Here is a 21,559-nt window from a genome sequence, read left to right on the forward strand (position 1 = left end):
TTGCTTTCAGCGTCCACCCCTACGAAAACCGCCTCCTCCGCCTTCGCATCCAGCTTCCCCACTTCCAACAGGTGGACATAGACGGTAGCCCCAAACTCGTGTGCATGGGCCAGGCTGGGCTTGCGCTGATGCACAAGCTCATAGGGCGTAGTTCCAGGGGTCGCCCTCGATGGTAAGCGATTTTTCAGCCAGGTGGCATAGTTGACGGCCTCAGCCCACAGAAATTTTGGCAAGTCTTTTGCCAGGAGCATCGCACGCGCATGTTCAATGATCGTGCGGTTCAGGCGCTCAGCCACGCCGTTCTGCTGAGGTGAGTGGTGAACCGTCAGTTGTCGCTCGATCCCATGCTGACGCAGGTATTCATCGAACTCTGCGCTCAGGTACTCTCCTCCTCGGTCCGAACGGACTTTCTGCAGCTTGGTGCCCGGCCTCTGGCGTTCCAACCATGCCTCAAACTCCTTGAAGGCGGTAAGTGCCTCACTTTTCAGTTTCAGGAACCGCATGCGGGTCTGTCTGCTGTAGTCATCGGTGAAGCTGATGTAATACAGCGACCCGTTGATGCTGGCCGTCTGCACTGGGCCCCACAAGTCTGTGTGGACAAGTTCGCTGTAGGTGAGTGCTCACCTCGTCACCTTGTCTGGGAATGGCTTCCTCGCTGACTTGGCCTTAACGCAGATGTCGCAGAATTCCGGCTTCGAGGTGGAGTCTAGCTCGACACCTGTCACCAATCCCTTCCATACAGCCTCTGCTACTGCCGTCTGGGAGGTATGGCCCAACACCTTGTGGAGCTCCGACACGGTGAGTTTTCCATGGGCTAGATTCGCATGATGCTGACGCCGATGTTGTGTGGCCACGCTGTACAGGCCCTCGACCTGAGGAATTTTGGCAATGGTACGACGCTCGGGGCCCTTTGAGAGGACTTTGCACATTCGGCCCTCGAACAGCACGGCCATCCCGGCCTCTGCAATTCGGTTGGTGGAAATGAGCGTGAAGGCCATTTTCGGTGCGTACAGTGCATTTTTGAGTGTGACTTTTGTACAATGCTCACCAAGGGGTAGCTCTAAGTCCACATCTCCTCGTCCTACGGCACTCAAACTAGAGCCATCAGCAGTGCGGATCTCTTGGGGTGGTATGGCGGTGAAATTGGTGAATTTTGCCCGGTCTGGGCAGAAATGAGAGGTGGCGCCAGAATTGATGATCACACCCCGGTGCTCGGCAGGTACCTTCAGGTCCTTGGCAATGCTTGCCAAGTCGAACGAGACAAATGCATACTGGTCTTGGGACTTGGATCCTGCATTTGAAGCTGAGTTTGCCGTCTCCCTCCTCCCCTTTTCACCTTTCTTTTTCTGCTGATTCGGGCCTTGGCCCTCTTTTCCACCTCCAGGTCGCCAACAATCGGATTTGTAGTGGCCCTTTCTCTCACAATTGTAGCAAGTGATATTGGGGTTTGTTACAAGAACATCTAGACGCTTGGGCCCCTACTATTTTTCTCCTGATCCTCCTTGTATCAGCCCTCGCATCATACCCTTACCCCGACCTTACCCTTGTCATCCTCGTCATCCTCGCATTCCCTTTCGCCCTCTACCTGTCGCTTCAGCAAAGCCAGTACATTTGGCCGGATCCTTTCGCTGACGAAGCATACCCATGCTCCGTTTCACCACCTGACTGATCCTGCGGACAGTCCCCTTGCCCTTACCGTCCGGACGGTAACCTATGATATGATGCACGACGCATCCCCTTTGCCCTGTTCCCTTTTATGATCTCTGACTCGGTGCGCAGTCGCACATGCGACTTATACTTAGATCCGCAGTTGCACGATCGTGCCCCTGCGCGTTTCACTTCTTACTTCGATCTTTGACTCACTTTCTTATCTAGCACGTTCTACCCAGACTGAACGTGCCTTCCTGTTATGGTCTTACCCTTTACCGATTGCCTCTCCCGGTAGTATGAGTTATCATCCACTAATACGTTTCCTGTCCTCTATATAAACTCGCTACCATGTACCATATTCCCTAACTTGAATCTACTTGGTTCTTGACCTCCTACTCTCACCAGAGTGATCCTTCTGCCTCGCCAGCAGTCTATATTCTATCTTCTTATCTGCTCTTCGCGGATAAGCCTATAGTCTCGACCTTTGCTCATCGACTTCGTCGACGAACAAAGCCCCTGTTAACTAGTCGGACTTCTGTCCTTCTAATTAACGACGATCCTTACGATTAACCTTCGGGTGTCGTAAGCCTAGGCCGATATAGCTTATCGTCTCGCACCCGCGTGACATAAGCTACCCGATTTGGACATAGGCGTCAAATCGTACTTGCCGAAGACACGCCAAGTACGACCCCTAACCTTGGGCTAGCCCAAGGACGTCCACAGACCGTTGACGACACAAGCTCTGTTTGAGCGTCGCCAACAGATACCATCCAAGTCGTAACAAAAGATTCAAGTTACCTTCTAGCCCTCGACACCTATCGAGGACAGAAACAGATACAAGACGACCACTCCCTGGACACGCAAGTTCTCTTGGGAGCGCGACCCGAATCAGGAAGATCCTGACGAAGAAGAGGTAGACGGACAGTTTAGCTCTCCCACCTCACCGACAGAGCAGTACCACTCAGACGAGGGACTGAACGACGAAGAAGATCTAGGAAACACTCCGACTTCTGAAGAGGACTTTCCAGACGAAGTACCTCCCCGAAACACTAGCGCCAATCCGAAGACAAGAATGTCTAACCCATCATCCTCCACCGCCGTCGTAGTTCGTGCCCCTGAACTCAAAGCAGGGTCACCAACGGACTACGATGGGAACACCGACGACGCACAACGATGGCTCTACAGCTTAAAGACGTACTTCCTCATCAACCCCACCGTCTATTGCAGCGAGCAGATCATGGTGTCCGTCGCCCTGTCATTAATGACAAAGAACAGCGCTAAAGCATGGGCTGATAACTTCTATCGCGAAGCTTTCAGCACCAACCCTCCGAAATTCGGAACGTTCGCAGAATTCGAGAAAGGATTCAACCTTGCATTTCAACCCGTTGATAAGCAGGTGAATGCCCTCACCGAAATCGCCGAACTCAGAATGGGAAACAACGTTACGGACTACATCTCGAAGTTCAAAACGTTGGCTACCATCGCCAATATCAAGGAAGGCGTGACACTCTCACACTTCTTTGAGAAAGGCCTGAACCCAAGCCTTCGCGAAGCAATCTACAGGAAGGAGACACTTCCTGACACTATCGAAAAAGTGGTACACTTCTGCGGTACAGCTCGACGCTAACTACCGCAGGAGCAAGGCCGTCTCTGCCAACTCCCGCAACCAACACACCCGATACGCCCCTCGCGGTTCCAAGTACTACCCCAAGCCTAATGTCTCATCGTCCAGAGACCCTAACGCTATGGACGTAGACCGCACCCTCTCTCAGGCAGAGAAAGACGAATGCTACAAGAAGGGCCTTTGCTTCTCATGCAAAGAGCATGGCCACAGAGCCAACGATCCCAGATTCCACCCGAAGATACGACGTGGAGAGAAGAAAGATACCAAAGGAAAGACTCCGGTAACGACTGGTAGAGACCAGCGTGATGACGAAACCTCCGAAGACGACATGGAGACCAACAGGCTCCAAGGAGAAGAGGATTTTTAGAGCGGAGGACCGCAAAAGCAACGTGCGTCCCCTCCTTAGATATCCTGTGTACTCATACTGTAGGAAAAGAAAATGAATTCCGTGTCCCGGTGACACTTTTCTCTTCCACGAGTACGAAAACCGTTGCAACAACAGCCATCATCGACTCAGGGGCTGGGGGAACATTTATTTGTGACACCTTCGTAAAGAAGCACAATATTAAAACCCACCTCCTGAAGAAACCCTTCCGCATCACTACAGTAGATGGAAGCCAATCCACTGCTGGGAAGGTCACCCGATACTGCATACTCTTCGTCCGACTCGACGGACGAACTATGTGGGGAAAGTTTAACGTCACTAGACTTTCCGAACGAGACGACTATCTTGCTAGGGAAACCCTGGCTATCCGCCATGAAACCGGATATCGATTGGGGACGCAACGAAATCACAATGCTCCCCACACCCAGATCCAGATACGTTGAGAATCTACTCAACAAGATTCGAAAGAAGGAACGGGGTAACCCCCTACCGATTCGAAGGTCTCCGACCAATGATCGAGGACGAGGAAGAGGCACCTTTCAAACCTCTCAAGTCACTCCCCCTGGGTACGGAACACGTACTCGAAGAAATTCGACGCAAGAAGAAGAAAAAGAAGACGAAGAAGGCAAAACCTGCCAAGGAGGTACCCGCCGAAGAAAAGCATTTCGAAATGCCTCAAGAAACTGACGTCATGGAAGACGTCTGGGTAGGGAAGATCGAACCCCTACCCGAAGTCAAGGAAGTCGCGACTTACCCCTTGACTGATGACGAGATTCTTATAGAATACTCGGCCGATGGTTCTTCGGTCAGATTGATCGAGAACCTTACCTTCGACACTCCCCTAACTAGGGATGGAACCTCCAAGACGGAGACCACGAAGACAAAGAAGACTCCCCTTCGCAACATTTGGATCCTTGCTACGGCAAAGGAGGAGTACACGAAAACCAGTAACAAGGCGCAGGAATTCGCCAAGGACAAAGCTCAAGAAACGAAGAAGAAACCATTCGAAGAGCTCGTCCCCGAATACCTTCACGACTTCGCAGATATATTCGCGAAGGATGGGCTTAACAAGCTCCCCCCATCGAGACCAGGTGTAGACCACCGGATCGAAACGAAGGAAGGTTTTATTCCAAAATCTTCCCGAGCTTACCCTCTCTCTCCAAAAGAGACATGAAGCGGTTAAAGCGTTTCTGGACTGAACATATCCAGAAAGATTTTATCCAACCATCGAAGTCGCCTCAAGCCTCTGGCTTCTTCTTTGTAGGAAAGAAGGACGGCTCCCTTCGCCCCTGTCAGGACTACCGATACATCAACGAATGGACTATCAAGAACGCATATCCACTTCCCGCTCATTCCGCCTCTCATCGCCAAACTCAAAGACGCGAAATACTTCACCAAAGTGGATGTCCGTTCAGGATACAACAATATTTTGATCCACCCCGACGACAGATGGAAGGCAGCCTTCTCGACAACTTTTGGGCTCTTCGAGCCAAAAGTGATGTTCTTTGGGCTCTGTAACTCGCCAGCGACGTTCCAGGCCTACATGAACCAGACGTTCAGCAAGGAGATAGATGAAGGATGGCTCATCGTCTATATGGACGACATCCTAATATTCTCTTCTGACCTTGCAGAACACCAGATGCGCACCCGTAGGGTTTTAGAGAAGCTCCGTCAGGAGCAACTCTTCCTCAAACCCGAAAAGTGCACTTTCGACTCCCAAGAGGTAGAGTACCTTGGGATGATCATCCGACCCGGACAGGTTGCCATGGACCCGGCAAAACTCAAGGGGATCAGCGAATGGCAGACTCCATCGACGGTGAAAGAAGTCAGATCCTTCCTAGGATTCTGCAATTTCTACCGTCATTTCATCTCCCATTATTCCGACCTCGCTCGCCCCCTCCTCGACCTCACAAAGAAAGACACCGTGTTTTCTTGGTCCACAGATTGCGAAGCTTCATTCCTGAAGCTAAAGCAATGTTTTACCACCGAACCTGTACTCCGGAACCCCGACCCCTCTCGCCAGTTTGCACTGGCCACAGACGCATCGCTATTTGCGACAGGAGCAGTCCTCCTACAAACCGACGACAATGGGTCCTACCACCCATGTGGATATCTTTCGCAGTCCCTTAACGCTGCGGAACGGAATTATCAGATCTACGACCGAGAGCTTCTTGCGGTTATCCGTGCCCTGAAGGCATGGAGACACTTCCTTGAAGGCAATCCCCATCCGGTGATCGTCTTCACTGACCACAAGAACCTCCTGTATTTCCGATCCTCGCAGACGCTGACACGCCGGCAAGCCCGCTGGCAGCTCACTCTCTGCGAGTACGATCTTCAATTCCACCATGTCCCGGGCAGCAAGCTTGCTGCACCCGATGCTCTCTCCCGACGACCGGATCATGACAATTCGGATCGAGATAACGAGGACGTTGTCCTCCTCCCAGATTCACTCTTTGTTAAACTTATTGACACTGCCCTAGCGTCAAAGTTCAAAGCAGCGAACGATAACCCTGCTGATCTCACTATAAAGACAGCAGCTGACGCCTTAAATGGCCTCTGCGCCCCCCCTATGAAGTCTGCCTTGTCAGACTGGCGCATGGACGAAGGCATCCTTTATTTCAAGGACCGAGCCTACGTTCCCCCTGACCTCCGGAAGCGCATTCTGGAGCTCCACCACGATCACCCGACTGCCGGGCACCCCGGACGTTCCAATACAGAATGGAACGTCAAGAAAAGCTATTGGTGGCCCGGCATGGGCACCTTCATCCGACAATACGTTGATGGCTGCACTATGTGCCAGCAGATGAAATCCGACACTCATCCCACCACACCTCCCCTTATGCCCATTCCCTCCACCTGTACTCGACCGTTCTCCCAAGTTTCAGTCGATCTTATCACTGATCTTCCGGAGAGCGCCGGCTATGATTCCATTATGGTCGTGGTCGACCATGGGCTTACGAAGGGGGTAATTTTCTCGCCTTGCAAGAAAACCATCACTGCAGAAGGCGTTGCTGAATTATTTTACAAAAAGGTGTTTATGCGATTCGGACTATACGACAAGATCATCTCCGATCGAGGCCCACAATTCGCCTCGAAGCTAGCAAAAGAACTCGGACGGCTCCTGGACTACCAGGTAGCCCTCTCCACTGCCTATCATCCCTCAGACGGATGGGCAGACAGAACGAATGAACCAGGAGCTGGAGACATACCTTCGGATCTATTGTAGGACGACTCCTAACGATTGGGCCAAACACCTTCCCATGGCCGAATTCGTCCACAATTCCAGACGACACTCCGCTCGGAACGCATCCCCGTTCTACCTCATGATGGGTTATGAACCCAAAGGCATACCTTACGCCTTCCCCGACTCAGCTCTGCCAGCAGCAGAAGATCCGAGTCAAGAAACTCGCGAAGATCCGTGAAGAAGCCCTTGCATGCCACAGCCTTGCGCAGCAACGCATGGCAGAACGCACGTTCGGGCGAAAGTACCAACCTTGGAAGGTTGGGGACAAGGTGTGGCTGTCTGCTGCGCATTTGATCACCCACTTCCCTTCAAAGAAACTCGCACCGAAACGATACGGACCCTTTACCGTTAAACAGGTCCTATCCCCTATCACGTTCACCCTCGAACTCCCTGCCACCTGGCGTGTTCATCCCACGTTCCATGCATCAGAATTATCCTCCTATCAAGAGACGGACGTGCATGGCCCAAACTATACTGAACCGCCACCGGACCTGATCGACGGGGAAGAACATTACGAAATAGAAGCGATCCTCCAACACAGGGGTACCGGAACGAAACACCGATACCTGGTCTCCTGGGTTGGCTATCCACCCTCCGAACGAACGTGGATCCCAGAGAAGGACTTGAAGTCCGCAGCGGAGATGCTCAAGGACTATAAGAAGAGACTCAAGCTGACAACAAAGCTCCTCAGTTGTTAACCAGCTACCATCATCTCCATGTCTACCACTTCGTCCAATGCCTCCTCCATCTCTCTCGGTTCCACACCCTCCATCGTCGAACTCATCCACGAGTTCACCGTTCCTTTCACGCAGACCCCGGACTCTCAGAAGGCATTCTGGGAGGCCATTATTCTCGACGCGCAGTACGCGCTTAGACTCGACAGCTATATTGACCGTACCAAAGACACGGTTCTCTTGGAGCTTGTCAACGCGTTTCGGGCAGTTGACACTGTCGCTTTCACAACCGGACCATATGGCATCCTTCCCCATAGTCCGATCACTCGATACTCCGTCACGAAGGCCAAGAGGGCCCTCTTGAACCTTCTCGCATCCAGGAATTTCGGCGACGTAGTCGTCAAGATAGAAGAAGAAATCGCATACAACCAACCGCCTGTACAGGCAACCGTTGTCGAGCGTACTGCCGAGTGCAGTGCTCCAACTCCTCCCTCCTGAACGATCCAACCTTATCCCCACCAACCTCACATCCGAAGAAATCGACAAACTGTTCGCAGAACACGAAGAAGAGCAGTACAGGATGATGACTAGCGACGAGCTCGAAGAACTCCGAGCTGCCATCATCAACGACGAGGTCGTAGCCAACGACCCGTTACCTGCTCCCTATAAAGGGAAGAAGAAGCACGAAGAAGAAAAGTCGAGTAAGGAAACTCGCACACCACCTTGGAGAAAGACGAACGAAGAAGACAAACCGAGCTTGGAAGCTCGTCTTACCACTCCCCCTCCAGGGTTCACCTCTACCGATGACATACCGATATTATCTATCGGGTCACCTATCATCAGGGACGATACCCCTATCCCTGTTCCTCCACCCACACGTACCCCTCGACGAAGTCGCCGACTGAATACCGAGCGCATTCTTGCACTCGGATTACCCACCACTCGACATGTACCGGGCCAAGATCCCACCAGGCAACAGATACTTAACGACACGCACACTAGGACGACCCCACAACCCTACCAGTGCAACTTTAAGTGCAGGGTCTGCCACCAGTACGGCCACAAACAGAAACAATGCGAGCGATACTTCTGCCGCATTTGTGGACTGTTCGCCCCCGGACATCTCACTCCCTTCTGCCCTCGCCTTCACGGCAAGAAGATCCTTCGTCGAGGAATATCCTCGGAAACGTTCTACACTGACATGCGTCAGTTAGAGGCAGCATATGATCACGATGCTGCACGACTCGAACAAGATAGAGAAGAGAATGCTTTGGAAGCCATGGACATACTCCGTGACCTCGACTGCGACCCCTCCTGGTATGACAACATGGATAACTGAACTCGTTGATTTCAGTCCTAGAAACCGGGGTAATGTTACAAGAACATCTAGACGCTTGGGCCCCTACTATTTTTCTCCTAATCCTCCTCGTATCAGCCCTCGCATCATACCCTTACCCCGACCTTACCCTTGTCATCCTCGTCATCCTCGCATTCCCTTTCGCCCTCTACCTGTCGCTTCAGCAAAGCCAGTACATTTGGCCGGATCCTTTCGCTGACGAAGCATACCCATGCTCCGTTTCACCACCTGACTGATCCTGCGGACAGTCCCCTTGCCCTTACCGTCCGGACGGTAACCTATGATATGATGCACGACGCATCCCCTTTGCCCTGTTCCCTTTTATGATCTCTGACTCGGTGCGCAGTCGCACATGCGACTTATACTTAGATCCGCAGTTGCACGATCGTGCCCCTGCGCGTTTCACTTCTTATTTCGATCTTTGACTCACTTTCTTATCTAGCACGTTCTACCCTAGACCGAACGTGCCTTCCTATTATGGTCTTACCCTTTACCGATTGCCTCTCCCGGTAGTACGAGTTATCATCCACTAATACGTCTCCTGTCCTCTATATAAACTCGCTACCATGTACCATATTCCCTAACTTGAATCTACTTGGTTCTTGACCTCCTACTCTCACCAGAGTGATCCTTCTGCCTCGCCAGCAGTCTATATTCTATCTTCTTATCTGCTCTTCGCGGATAAGCCTATAGTCTCGACCTTTGCTCATCGACTTCGTCGACGAACAAAGCCCCTGTTAACTAGTCGGACTTCTGTCCTTCTAATTAACGACGATCCTTACGATTAACCTTCGGGTGTCGTAAGTCTAGGCCGATATAGCTTATCGTCTCGCACCCGCGTGACATAAGCTACCCGATTTGGACATAGGCGTCAAATCGTACTTGCCGAAGACACGCCAAGTACGACCCCTAACCTTGGGCTAGCCCAAGGACGTCCACAGACCGTTGACGACACAAGCTCTGTTTGAGCATCGCCAACAGATACCATCCAAGTCGTAACAGGGTTCGACTTGCTCGCAGAGGACAAGGTTTCGGAATGTCTCTTGCCCTTCCCCTCCTTCGCAGCCAGTGCGGTCCCTGAGCTGCCCTTTTTACTTGGGCGTCGTTCGGTGAGTTGACGATGCTCGTATTCTTCACTAATGATATTGATGAGCTCGTAGGACGACAAAGGGACCTTGGTGATTTTGGCGGCTGCATTAATGGACGATAGAAGAGGGCAGTACGATTCTGGGAGTGAGCCGAGGATGATCGCGTGGAATTCAGTGTCTTGTATCGCTGCACCCATGCCCACTAATAACTCTCTTAAGCGCAGCATTTCTGAGAAGTGCACTTTGACATCTCCCCCCTCCTCGCACCTGGTGTCCTGCAAACGGCGTCGCAGGTCTATTTGGACGAGCTCAGTCTTACCCTCGTGGATCTGGCATATCTCTGTCCAGACCTCTGAGGCAGCTACGGACTTCTGTACGCACAGGAGTAGACTGATGAGTAATAGTACTGAAAATTTGCTGCTTGACCAGTGAGTTCTTTTGGTCGTATTCGTCCATGAGTCTATTGCGCTCATCGATCTCCTTCTCGGTAGGTGTCGAACCATCGGACTTCTGCGGAAGTCCCGTTTTCTCGTCTATGACGAATGGTAATGGTTCAGCTGCACGACTGTCTAGATATCGCATCAAACCTCGGGCACTGATTGCCATCAATTTTCTTTCCTTATAGGTAATCTAGTTCGTGCCATCTTCGGCAAGCTTTGGGACATTGAACAAGGTGGACGTGCTGGCAGGGAGCGTAGTATCGGCGGTCATGGCAGGGCTCATAACCTCTAGAGATTAGAGGTAGAGCGGGATAGAAAGGATCTAACAGGTAAGAGCAAGTCTCAGTCTCTAGAAAGAACTCATATTGACGAAGCGTGTACCTAACAGGTAAGAGCAACTACGCTAAGTCAGTTAAGTGTAACAATAACGGTAAAGGTGTAGACTCACATCTCAGTCTCTAGAAAGAACTGAGACGCTCACAACGGTTGGGCGCTAGTATTTATACAGTAAGCGCTCTCGATTATTTTGAAGGTAAAAATTTACTTTGGACCATTTTGGTCCCGACGTCAACAGGTACTCCCTGTTCCTTCCGTCCCCAGCACACTTCTTGCGCTCGTACCCTCTACTCCTCCTCCGTTCCTCTCCGGCTTCGGTATCTTCGGACTCAGCAGAATCGGATGTCAATACAGATGTATGACATTGGGGGCTCTGGTGATGCAGGCCGTCAGCTGTATGAGTCAGGACTCTATCAACAGTACCATTATAATTACAATTATTAGTATATAGACCATGATCCTCAATAATATTCATTTTCAAAGCGATGCACAACGACGAGCTTCAGAGTCTTCGGAGAGTGAAAGTTGACGGTGCCGCTGCTGTGCCGACGTGTGACACGACGTGACCATGTTTTGCAGAATACCAGTCAGACCCTGAATTTTCTCGGCCTTCATCCGACACTCCACCAAAAAATCCTCAAAATCAGAAAAAATCATATTCATATAGAGTAGCTACGAATATATAATGGTGCAAATCAGTAGAAGATAATATGATGCGGTTGAGGAGTTACAAAAGATTTATTGAAAATGTTGCAGAACCCCAGGAGTGATAGTACTGACGATGTGGCAGTGTTCTAGCGAAATGAAAATTAAACGCGTCCCTTGCGGACATATATATCCTTATGGAGAAGTTCAAATTTGGTTTGGTTCAAACTCAAGTTCAACTTGTTCTTTGACCAACATCTTCAATTACAGTAGCAGCTTCAGACAGGCCTTCTCGATTTTAACGATGGTCACTTATTCTGCTTTCTTTTCTTCTGGCCTTCTCGCGCCCTACCATCCAAGAACAACAACTCCTGCACCACCCTCCTCGCCGATGCCGATGCCATCCAGCACTATGCACCCTGTCGATCGCGATCTGAGCGTGACGCCAACACCCGGCGACAACTCAAATAATGTTGCTGCAATACCCACTGCGAATGCTGACCGTCCTCGCATGCGCAGGCGTCGCAGTAGCATAAATATCAGCGTGAACCCAATGGCTCTTATCAAATCCCCGACCCGAAATGCGGGTAGCGCGCTTCAGCGCACCGGCGTCATGTCTCCCACTAGGAGTCGTGCAGGCAGCATCGCAGAGAACGCTTCAGACACTAACAGTCTTTTTGGAAGATTAAGGAGTGGCAGTCTGAACACAGGCACTTCACTGCGGTGAGTGGCTCTAATGCCTGTAATTGGATGCGTTCTGGAACTCATAGTGTGCAGCCTGCGTCGTGCAGTCAAGCGAACCGTCCCAATCGCTCCGCCCCCTACTGCCCCTCTTCCTGCACTTCCACCCCCATCACCATCTCAACCTGCAAAATACACGCGTACTCTCGCGCCTCCTGCGCTCATCATACCTGCCCCTTGTCAACCCCTCATGAATTATTATGTATCCGGTCCTAACACCTCCGGATTACTCAGTCCTGGCTCTGTGATGCACTTCTCATCCAATATGTCGTCTGGTATCTCCTCCAGCCCTGCTCATAAGTGTTATTTTGGAAGCACCATCGATGAAGAAATGAAAGAAACCTGAACGCGCTTTGATGAGCGCTGCTTGTTTGGACACTGCGCCTGGTTGCGCACCCGCTCTCGTGCATCGATATCCTCGTTACCTATTTACTGTTCCAGATTAATTCCCTGCTGCATTTGTTACCTATATCCTACTCATAGCCAGTTTTACACCATGTTTCTATGTCTTTCAGTTTCTGCATCTTTCAAAGCTACTCTTGCTCTTTAAAACAGGTTTACTCGTTCTCGGCTATGTTTTGTGTGCTGCTCTAGTATCTATGTTATTTCTTTGGGCATTTGACGTGAATAGACCGCGGTCGTGTACACACATTATAGCCCGAGACATCAGATGCTGGGGGCAATGAACTCGCAGAAACACGTTTGGTACTGCGGCCAAAGCTCTGCGCCGTCAGAAAACAAGCGCCGTACAACTCTGCTAAAAACCTCCCATGTAGTCGCTAGTTCTGCCCTCAAGGAGCAAGGTCTAATGACAGATTTGCGCATTGTACGCACGACGCACAGCCTGAAAAGCCGGACAGAGATATGAGTGCTCTCGAAGGTATCACAACCAAACTGACTCTAAGGCAACGCATTGCAAAATCGACAGTGTCACATTCGTGCGGTGTCGTTTGTGAAGATCGGGCACACAACCAGTGTACAGCGACAGAGAACGAGCTACATGCACATGTATACGGGAAGTCAGGTAGGAGCTGACGGTCGCATGATGCAAGAGGTAAGGCTGTGCTGGACGCGGAAAGATGTACAAGATGCATAATCATCCTGAGGGCAAGAAATAAAAAAGGATGAATAGGATACTCAATAAACCCATGAACAGTGTATTCATCCATTGCAAAAGTTGCCGGTGGTGCGGAAGAGTGGCAGCTCGTGCGACGTGCATACTTATGGTCCCTAATTATAAGACGGGGTAAGTTTGACTCGCGATAATCCATGTTCATACTACTCCATAGCCTCGCGCGAATAAAGGGCCGATGAAAGGATGGCTATGTCAAAGGGTAGTGACAGCTATGAAGCACGTTCAATTAGTCAGTATGATACGAACCGTCTCCCGGAAGGCAGACGGTCATTGGATGATTAGATCCCGATGCAGACCCACGACAGCGGCAGCAACATTCAACCATGGAACGTTTTGAAAACAAAATCAGAAAGGGAGAAGAGGCCAGAATGAAATGGAAAGGGGAAAGAAATGCGAGCGGTGCGAAGGCCGGAGGTCCAAATTTTGTGCGTGCGCGGATGTGATAGACTGTTTGAATGCAATATGCCAGATATTAGGCCTTGAGCTTGACGCCTGAGGCTTGAAAGCTTGACGCGCAACTTACACCGCTTACACCGACGATGCGATGAGTACGGCAAGTCACAGTAGGTTGCTCCACAAGGGATGTTGAACTTATGTCATATGATTACGTGATTAATCTTGGATTAATCCTACACCACCATTTACCGCCATTCTGGAATGATGTCTCTATTTCTGACGACACACTAGTTTCACTTCACTTCCTTCGTCTTCTATAAAGGGCTCCTTGGACCCCCAATTTTTATAGGCGCTATCTTGTACCCTCATTAGAGGAGCACCGACGGACTCTGAGCAGTGTCTGCATGACACATTAGTAGTTTCACTCCATCCCCGGGCCCGTATTCTCTTGTTGTAAGTCCATGATTATTCGCAAATCTACTTGAATACATTCCGAGACGTAAATTGTTGTTTTCCTAAAGTTTTTTTACCTTCCTTTCTGCTCCTCACGTCTGCCTTTCGACTTAATGATGAAAGCTTTTGGGAATTGTTCCACGGAGCATAGTGGAAGTCGGAAGGACCGAACCCTACTGGGCTAGGAAGAGGGTTCAGTTGCTCCCTGACGGCCATCAAACATTGCTCGTTATGTTTCACCTCAATCGGTGTACTCACAATGACATAGAAAATATAGGCTACGTGCGGTACGTGCCACACACTCACCAAGATTCACCAAGATTTGGAAATTATGCCAATATCCTCATTTCAGAATGCTCTGTTCTTGCCATATCTCCCGACTTGCGACTACAGCAGGCTTCACAAGGATTTTTTCTGATGAGTCATGTGACCTATTTCTGGACGCTGATGTGACTATAACGCATCTATCACTTGAGCAACGAAGCACAACCTGAATTATTTGAGCAGATCATTCATGGTGACAAACAAGCTTTATAGGAACTACTATCGATGGTGGGTTATCGCATGAGACGGATTCGGGCGATATTCACGGCAGTTCCGTGTTTCGTGGCCATTAATGTGTCACCACAACAGATACTGTGATTGACGCGCTAGATGACTAGCATTTTGATTGAGCGGTGGTCTCCAACTCGCACTGCTGCAGAGCCGAGCGGACCAATCATACTCTTCCTCGACAGGTTTATCTATAATCTGTATTCCGCCCTGAAACCTGCAAGTTGACATGTGGTTAGCCGTTGTGCCTTCTTTGGCTTGCCCAGCAGATCCGATGAAGTTCTGATACTCTATATATGGTATCATGAATCGTGATGTCAACTAACAGATCTTAGGTGGGTTCGTCAATCCTGATTTACATACAAGTGAATCGCCGCCGCCAACGGTCAGATACGAGGTTCATCATCTTTGTGTTTGACTACCTCTACTAGTCATACGACCGACTTTCAGAAATGGAATGCAAAGCAAAAGGCTCGAGGTGAGCGATCCGTCATGTTCACAGACGAGATATACTGATACGAAAACGTTGAAACATAACACCCTGCGTAGTAAGAAAAGTCTTGTTCTTTGTACATCCTGTCTATGGAATAGCGCGTCGCATTTGACTCAGATTTTCCGTGACATAGGAGACTCTAAAGCCTAGCGCTGCGATGTTTCACCTTGTTTATAGAAGCGCGATGCAAACCTTGCTGGTACCCGGGTATGTGAGACACCCCCGCTTTCTTTCTTTCAATCTGACCGGTGTACCCTACTTTTCAAAAGCATGCGATGGCTTGAGCCAACACGATACACCCGCTAGCAAGATCGGCATAAATATAAAGACTAACATATCTCAGAGCCCTTGTCTCACAACTTGAGTTTCTGATTTCTCAATTCGCTCATCTCAACGTTCACGATATGAGTCCGACAACCTCCCTGTCTCCTACTGCAACCTGCACTGACACTTGTTCTGGCACAGAGCCCGCAGAGTTCATCATACCTGACTTCTTCACCAATTGCCGCTACCCCATCCGACTGAACCCTCACTGTGACCCGGTATCTCGCGCCTGTGGACAATGGCTCTGTAGTCAAGCTCATCTAGTAGAGCCCGAGGCTACCAAATATACTACGATCTTGCGTCCAGGTTACTTCGCTTCATCATGTTACCCTGATGCGGATGCTTTCCATCTCAGAGTCTGTGCGGACTTTCTGGCCTGGTCGTTCAAAATGGACGATTGGCTCGAGGCCGAGAAGTCCGATGTTAATGATGCGTGGGGAGTACGTGACTGCTGCATGTCTGCGTTCCGCGATCCCGTCAACTTCCAGACGGAAAGATTTAGTGGAATTTTGTGCAAATCGTGTGTCTATTTTTCTCTGCCACGCACACATTCTAACCTACGGTTTTTAGATACTTCAGTCGCTTTAAGGAGACTGGCGGCCCTGGCTGCACAAGGCGCTTTATTCATACCATGGACTTGTGGTTCATCTCTGCGGCAAAGGAGGTAGACAACCTCGCCAAGGGATACATCTATGATGTTGAATCTTACATCGAATTGAGGCGCGACTTGAGCGGCTGCAAGGCTTGCTTTGCCTTTATCGAATTTGTCAGTCGGATTGATCTTCCAGACGAAGTAGTCTCGCACCCGGTCATCATGGCCCTGGAGGAGGCTACCAATGACTTCGTTTCTTGGTCAAATGTAATACCTCATTCTGTCGTCAAAAGTCGGGGCACTGTTGATATCGCTGCTGACAGGATATTTTCTCCTATAACAAGGAGCAATCTCACCATAACCCACATAATTTGGTTGCTGTTCTCATGGTCCATCAAGGTCTCGACCTGCAAGGTGCTGTTGACCACTGCGGCCAGCTGTGCAATATCTCCCTTCAACGCTTCGAAGAAAACCGTGCTATTCTCCCCTCGTGGGGAGAAGAAATTGACAAGGATGTGGCTATCTACGTCGAAGGACTGCAGAATTGGATTACCGGTCCGCTGCAGTGGTCCTTCGAGGGCGCCCGTTATTTCGGGAAGGACGCGCATATTGTCAAGCGGGACAGAATCGTCAAGTTAATTCCCAAGCAACCGTTGTGAAATCCACAGCTATTGCTCTATGTGAGACTATTTTCGCTTCTTGCCTATATTGCACGATTCTCATTGCAATGGCTACCATTATAGCAAGTCACATCATTATCCATGTCTTCCTATGTTTGAAGCTGCTTTTTTACTACTGAATATTCGCCTCACTTCTTGCTCAGAACGTTTTGATTTTTGCTGTTGTGTGTAATAGTACTGGTTCCTGCTGTATAGAATTGTACACTTGCTATGGTAGCATGTACATATGTTCCATTTTTGTATAAGTTATGCAAACAATCTACATGCAGCGTTTAGATTCGGAGTACAACATTCATTTTGGGTGAATGTGCATCCTGCAGGTGCCAGAAGCAGACTCGAATTACGAGAAAACTATGGTACTAGTGCAGCTACTCACCACACGATCCGTCAGTAATGTTTCAAACTTTGGTACGAACTGATGAGTTTGAAACGTCTAATACAAATCTTGAGCTTGATCCATTAATTATTTCCATCTCTCTCGTTCCAGAGCGGGCAGACTGCCAATTACGCAACAGCACCCTCCCTCCTGATCACGAGCACTCCTACATTTAGATGCCTATAATGGAAACCAAATCGAGCTACATAGGCGTCAGAACTTGAAGCTGTGTTGATCTTGACATGGTTGAATTCGGGTGGATGACCTTGATCAAAGATATGGGTTGCAATGCGGATGTCGATGAACGTTACGCAACTAGTCTTACTTCAGCGAAGGTTAAAGCTGGGGTGCCGCGTTGGTGATGTATCGTTTGTAAAGCTCCGCTTGATCATGAAGCTTACTCAGACGAGTTCCTGCGGACCTGCGCGCATCGTGGCCACTGGTAGTCTGTAGGGATTCTTTCTTGCAATTTTTTCTTGTCTATTATTATGCAACGGCGTAACCGCAAGAACAGTTCATCGTCTTTCCTCGCTCGAAAAGCTTCTTCCCTGGAAATATGGAGTTCATGATCGCGGTGTCAGTCCTAGCAGCTTCATGGTATACAGGGCTTCAGTAGGATAATTGGCGTCCTCGACGGTCATTGACTCGAGGTATTTCTCATGATGGCCAGGAGCCCGAAGGCGCTTGAACTTTTGCCAAAAAGCCATGAAAGGCGATATCCGATGCTAGTGTTGCCTGAGTTGAAAGTTCTGCCTGGTCCTTGGCAAAACTCCAGCTTCTTGGACGCGCCGCAGGCTCGTGTGTTGTGACGTATAATCCAATTGGACAATTGTACGGTTTTGCTTTTCGTCGTGTTGCCTTGTTTTATGCGGGGGGTTCTAGACTTGCCCTGGAAAATGGTTCAACTTGAACGGCACTTTACTTGAATTGGTACTTAGCGTGATTATCTTCCGCGCCTGATTCATGTTCCACTACTTTTTTCATCTACTACGTTTTTCCGAGATCACAGCCGCAATGCAACGATTCAGTAATTCCAATAATCCGTTATGTTGGCAGAGTGTAACCAGCTAGTTCAAGTTTGTTTCAGACAATCTGGATCAAGAAGAAACGACTGCTGTCTTTCTAGTATGTGGTATACGGCCTAACTAGGGGAAACTCGTTACCGTTCGTGAGCCTTGTGGTGTTCGCATCCAACAGGTCGTTCGAACTACTCTCTTCCTTAATCTGTCCTACAAGTCTGGTAACAGGTCCTAGCGAAGGTTATGCAATGCCGGATTCTCTGTTGCGCCACAGTACCCACGCACTGCTGCAGTAGGTCGTGGTATTAACGGTATTATATTACTGCTATTCAGTAGATGTCGCTTACGTTCTTGAATCAAAGGCTATATGGGTTTTGTGTTCATCCCACCTCATATTGCTGCCCATAGGCACATACTTTTGGTATAAATGGGTTGTCGGCTCCATCACCCATGCAAACGGGTAAAAATCTCCGCCATAGTCATCATGCAGCGATCGTTCTCCGCCCTTCTGTTTTCAGTTATCGTCGCGGCCAGCATGTCTACTTCGTGGGCCTTGGTCACCATCCCATTGACAAAGCTCGAGCGTACTGGGCCGTACCTTCAAGGGTCTCCACATGCTGATCGTGCGCGAGCGTCGCTCTTTAAGATAGCCAGTGACCCAAAGACCGTCCCAGCTTCAAACCTGGCATATGTACAGTACACCACGAGTGTTGGTGTCGGCAGTCCCCCCACCTACTACAATTTAGTCATTGACACGGGGAGTTCCAACACTTTTGTCGGGTCAGTACTTTTGTAGAGGATTTTTCTTGCAACTTGAATGATTGTTGACGACGTGCAGAACGGGCAAAAAGTATGTCCGTACACCAACTAGTGTCCCCACTGGACAGAATATCAATATCGTCTATGGGACCGGATTTATCAATGGTATCGAATGTTTGTCTTCCTCAGCACTTAGTTCTAGTATATATAAATTGATATGACCTTACTGATCAGATAAGGACACAGTAACTCTCGCACCCGGCTTCGTCATCACAGGTCAATCTATCGGTGATGCTCTTAAATTCGCAAAATTTGACGGCGTTGACGGCATGATTGGCATTGGGCCAACTGATCTCACGAAGGGCCGACTCTCTCCTGATACTGGCTTGACTCCAACCCTCATGGATAATGCTTTGAAGCAGGGTCTGATCAAAAATGACATTTTTGGTATTTCATTCGCACCAGCAAAGACTTACAATGACACTAGTACGCCTCTATCGTATCCGACTTACATGTAACCTATTTGATCCATCGAACAGATGGAGCGATTACATATGGTGGTATTGATCATGCTCTTGTGCGTATAATTCCATATTTCGCTATTGCAATTCCTGATATGCCCGCCAGCACACCGGTGAAATAACCTACGCTCCAATTACCAAGACTCTCCCCGCAGCGAACTCCTGGGGCATCAACGTAACTTCCTTGACATATGGCACGCACACCGTTATTCCTCAGTCAACCGCCGGCATAGTCGACACGGGCACTGCCAGTGCGTATCATTTGACTCAATATCACTCGTACTACCCAATTCCAACTCCACATTATCGTAGTGATCCTACTTGCGAAAGATTTCCTTGCCAGGTACTTAGACGCCATTCCCGGATCCCACCTCGACATTATTGACACTGGCCTCGTTGTCATCCCCTCTTCCTCCATCGCACACATGCAACCCCTTAACTTTACGATCAATGGTCGCGTGTTCAGTATGGATACAGCTGCACAATTGATCCCATTGAACCAGAACACCGCTTTGGGTGGTAAGGCTGGCGTACAATACGGCGTCATCAGTAGCCTCGATGGTAACAGCGGTGAAGGCTTAGACTTCATCATCGGTCAGAAGTTCTTGGAGAAGTTTTATGTTGTCTTCGACGCCGATGTGAACCGCATTGGCCTTGCGTACACGTGAGTCAGCTCGACCTGATGTTCAAGCGGGGTTGGATGTTGATGTATTTGGACTAGTAAGCACACCTTCTCGACGTACTTGCCTTGAGTTGCCAAGCACGAACATCTGAGGAAGGAGATTGTTCTCAACACGCTTGGTTTGTGTTGCAGGCTGTCTGAGTGTCAAGCACAGGGATTGGCAGCGAGTAGTTTTCTGCTGTGACTCGTAGCGCAAGATCTCAAAGTGTAATGCCCCTCACTTCACACAAATTACTCTGAAACATGAACAGGAACACACAGCCAAGAATACTCCAGAAAATGTGTTTATGTTACACCAATTTTGACGCTGTGAAGTCAGACTTGCCCAGCAACTAAACCACCAAAATAACAAGTCAGAGCTTTCAACTTTGACCCCATCCACTCTTCCTCCACTTCAATCATTCGAGACTTGTCATCAGGGGTGACGCTTTCGTCTTTTTCAAGTAGGCCCAGGGCGGATATTTCATTCAAGTCCGTGTTTCTGGGAAGGAAGTAGGCAATATTATCCGAAATACGCTTCGTCAGGCGAAATAAATCAGCTCCATGAATCGGCTCTATCCTCGAGAGACTATATTGTGAGTGAGTCTCTAGTTCATCCTGGGAGTCCGCATTGTCGTCGGCAGAGGCATGGTTTTCGGTGGGAGAAATGTATCCTGGGCCACCCCAAGGGGGACTCAAGAAGACAACGTCAATACTGCGCGTTGACTGGGGTCGTGAAAGATAGGCGTTCGCAAATGAGATATAGTCTGCGAGGATAAACTCAATGCGGTCTGCAACACCGTAGATAGCAGCATTATGACGAGCCAAAGCGAGTCGTGTTGGGGAGATGTCCAGGGCAATGACTAATTTGTGAGGATGAAATCAACAAGACTGGGGTGAGCGATAGAACTGGCCTCTCACCGTGCTCGCAGGTTTTTGCAAAAGCGATCGCATTTCCTCCGACGCCACAGAAAGGATCGAGGATTGTATCGCATCGACAGCGATCTGCAATTTGTATGGCAATGTTTTCAGGTGTCACGCTATACCAGCCTTCTTCGTCTAATAGACATCCTTGGTCGTATAGAGAAAAGTAACGTTTCCGTTGGGAAAAATCTGAGAGACAGCGGGACTGAATCAAAGGGTCCTTGAAATATTAAGTTTTGGCATGACGGACATTTCTGAAGATGTTCTGGAACCTCGTGAGCGGTAGTGTAGTGAGGAACTAGGGCGGTGGCATCGTATCTTGTGTGAACAGGATCACTGGCAGGGCTTTCCGTTTTGCGTTTCTTTATAGGTCTGCTCTGATTCTGTGATTTTTCTGGAAGGCTAGTAGCGTTTGGATTAAGAAATTCTTGTGGCAGGAAACGAGATAAACCGGTGAGTTTTGTTTTTTTGCCCATGAACGTTACAAACG

General features: G+C 49.4%; 4 protein-coding genes across 4 annotated transcripts; 3 read left to right on the plus strand and 1 right to left on the minus strand.

Moving 5' to 3' along the window:
- Positions 1 to 11,747: 11,747 nt before the first annotated feature.
- On the plus strand, positions 11,748 to 12,305 carry EDB93DRAFT_1061550 (uncharacterized protein; the record flags this gene model as incomplete). The annotated part of the gene is made up of 2 exons (XM_041444839.1): positions 11,748 to 12,166; positions 12,221 to 12,305. Coding segments are annotated over 2 exons (504 nt in total), but the record flags the coding sequence as incomplete, so codon positions are not given.
- Positions 12,306 to 15,326: 3,021 nt separating this feature from the next.
- On the plus strand, positions 15,327 to 16,912 carry EDB93DRAFT_567209 (isoprenoid synthase domain-containing protein). The gene is made up of 4 exons (XM_041456738.1): positions 15,327 to 15,420; positions 15,483 to 16,057; positions 16,108 to 16,396; positions 16,453 to 16,912. The coding sequence occupies exons 2-4, from the start codon at positions 15,618 to 15,620 to the stop codon at positions 16,786 to 16,788; spliced, it is 1,065 nt and encodes a 354-aa protein (XP_041306213.1). The 5' UTR covers positions 15,327 to 15,420; positions 15,483 to 15,617; the 3' UTR covers positions 16,789 to 16,912.
- Positions 16,913 to 18,262: 1,350 nt separating this feature from the next.
- Positions 18,263 to 20,373, plus strand: EDB93DRAFT_1154573 (acid protease). Its single transcript, XM_041449827.1, has 8 exons — positions 18,263 to 18,382; positions 18,433 to 18,515; positions 18,567 to 18,984; positions 19,043 to 19,137; positions 19,198 to 19,449; positions 19,503 to 19,540; positions 19,591 to 19,735; positions 19,797 to 20,373. The coding sequence occupies exons 3-8, from the start codon at positions 18,632 to 18,634 to the stop codon at positions 20,150 to 20,152; spliced, it is 1,239 nt and encodes a 412-aa protein (XP_041306214.1). The 5' UTR covers positions 18,263 to 18,382; positions 18,433 to 18,515; positions 18,567 to 18,631; the 3' UTR covers positions 20,153 to 20,373.
- Positions 20,374 to 20,481: 108 nt separating this feature from the next.
- On the minus strand, positions 20,482 to 21,545 carry EDB93DRAFT_1251815 (Tgs1 protein; the record flags this gene model as incomplete). Its single annotated transcript, XM_041453205.1, has 3 exons — positions 20,482 to 21,008; positions 21,067 to 21,258; positions 21,320 to 21,545. 3 exons carry the CDS (start codon positions 21,543 to 21,545, stop codon positions 20,482 to 20,484), a joined length of 945 nt encoding a protein of 314 aa, XP_041306215.1.
- Positions 21,546 to 21,559: the final 14 nt, after the last annotated feature.

The sequence above is a fragment of the Suillus bovinus genome (assembly GCF_016758785.1).
Source record: "Suillus bovinus strain UH-Sbo-P2 chromosome Unknown EDB93scaffold_40, whole genome shotgun sequence".
NCBI classification, from domain to species: Eukaryota; Fungi; Basidiomycota; class Agaricomycetes; order Boletales; family Suillaceae; genus Suillus; species Suillus bovinus.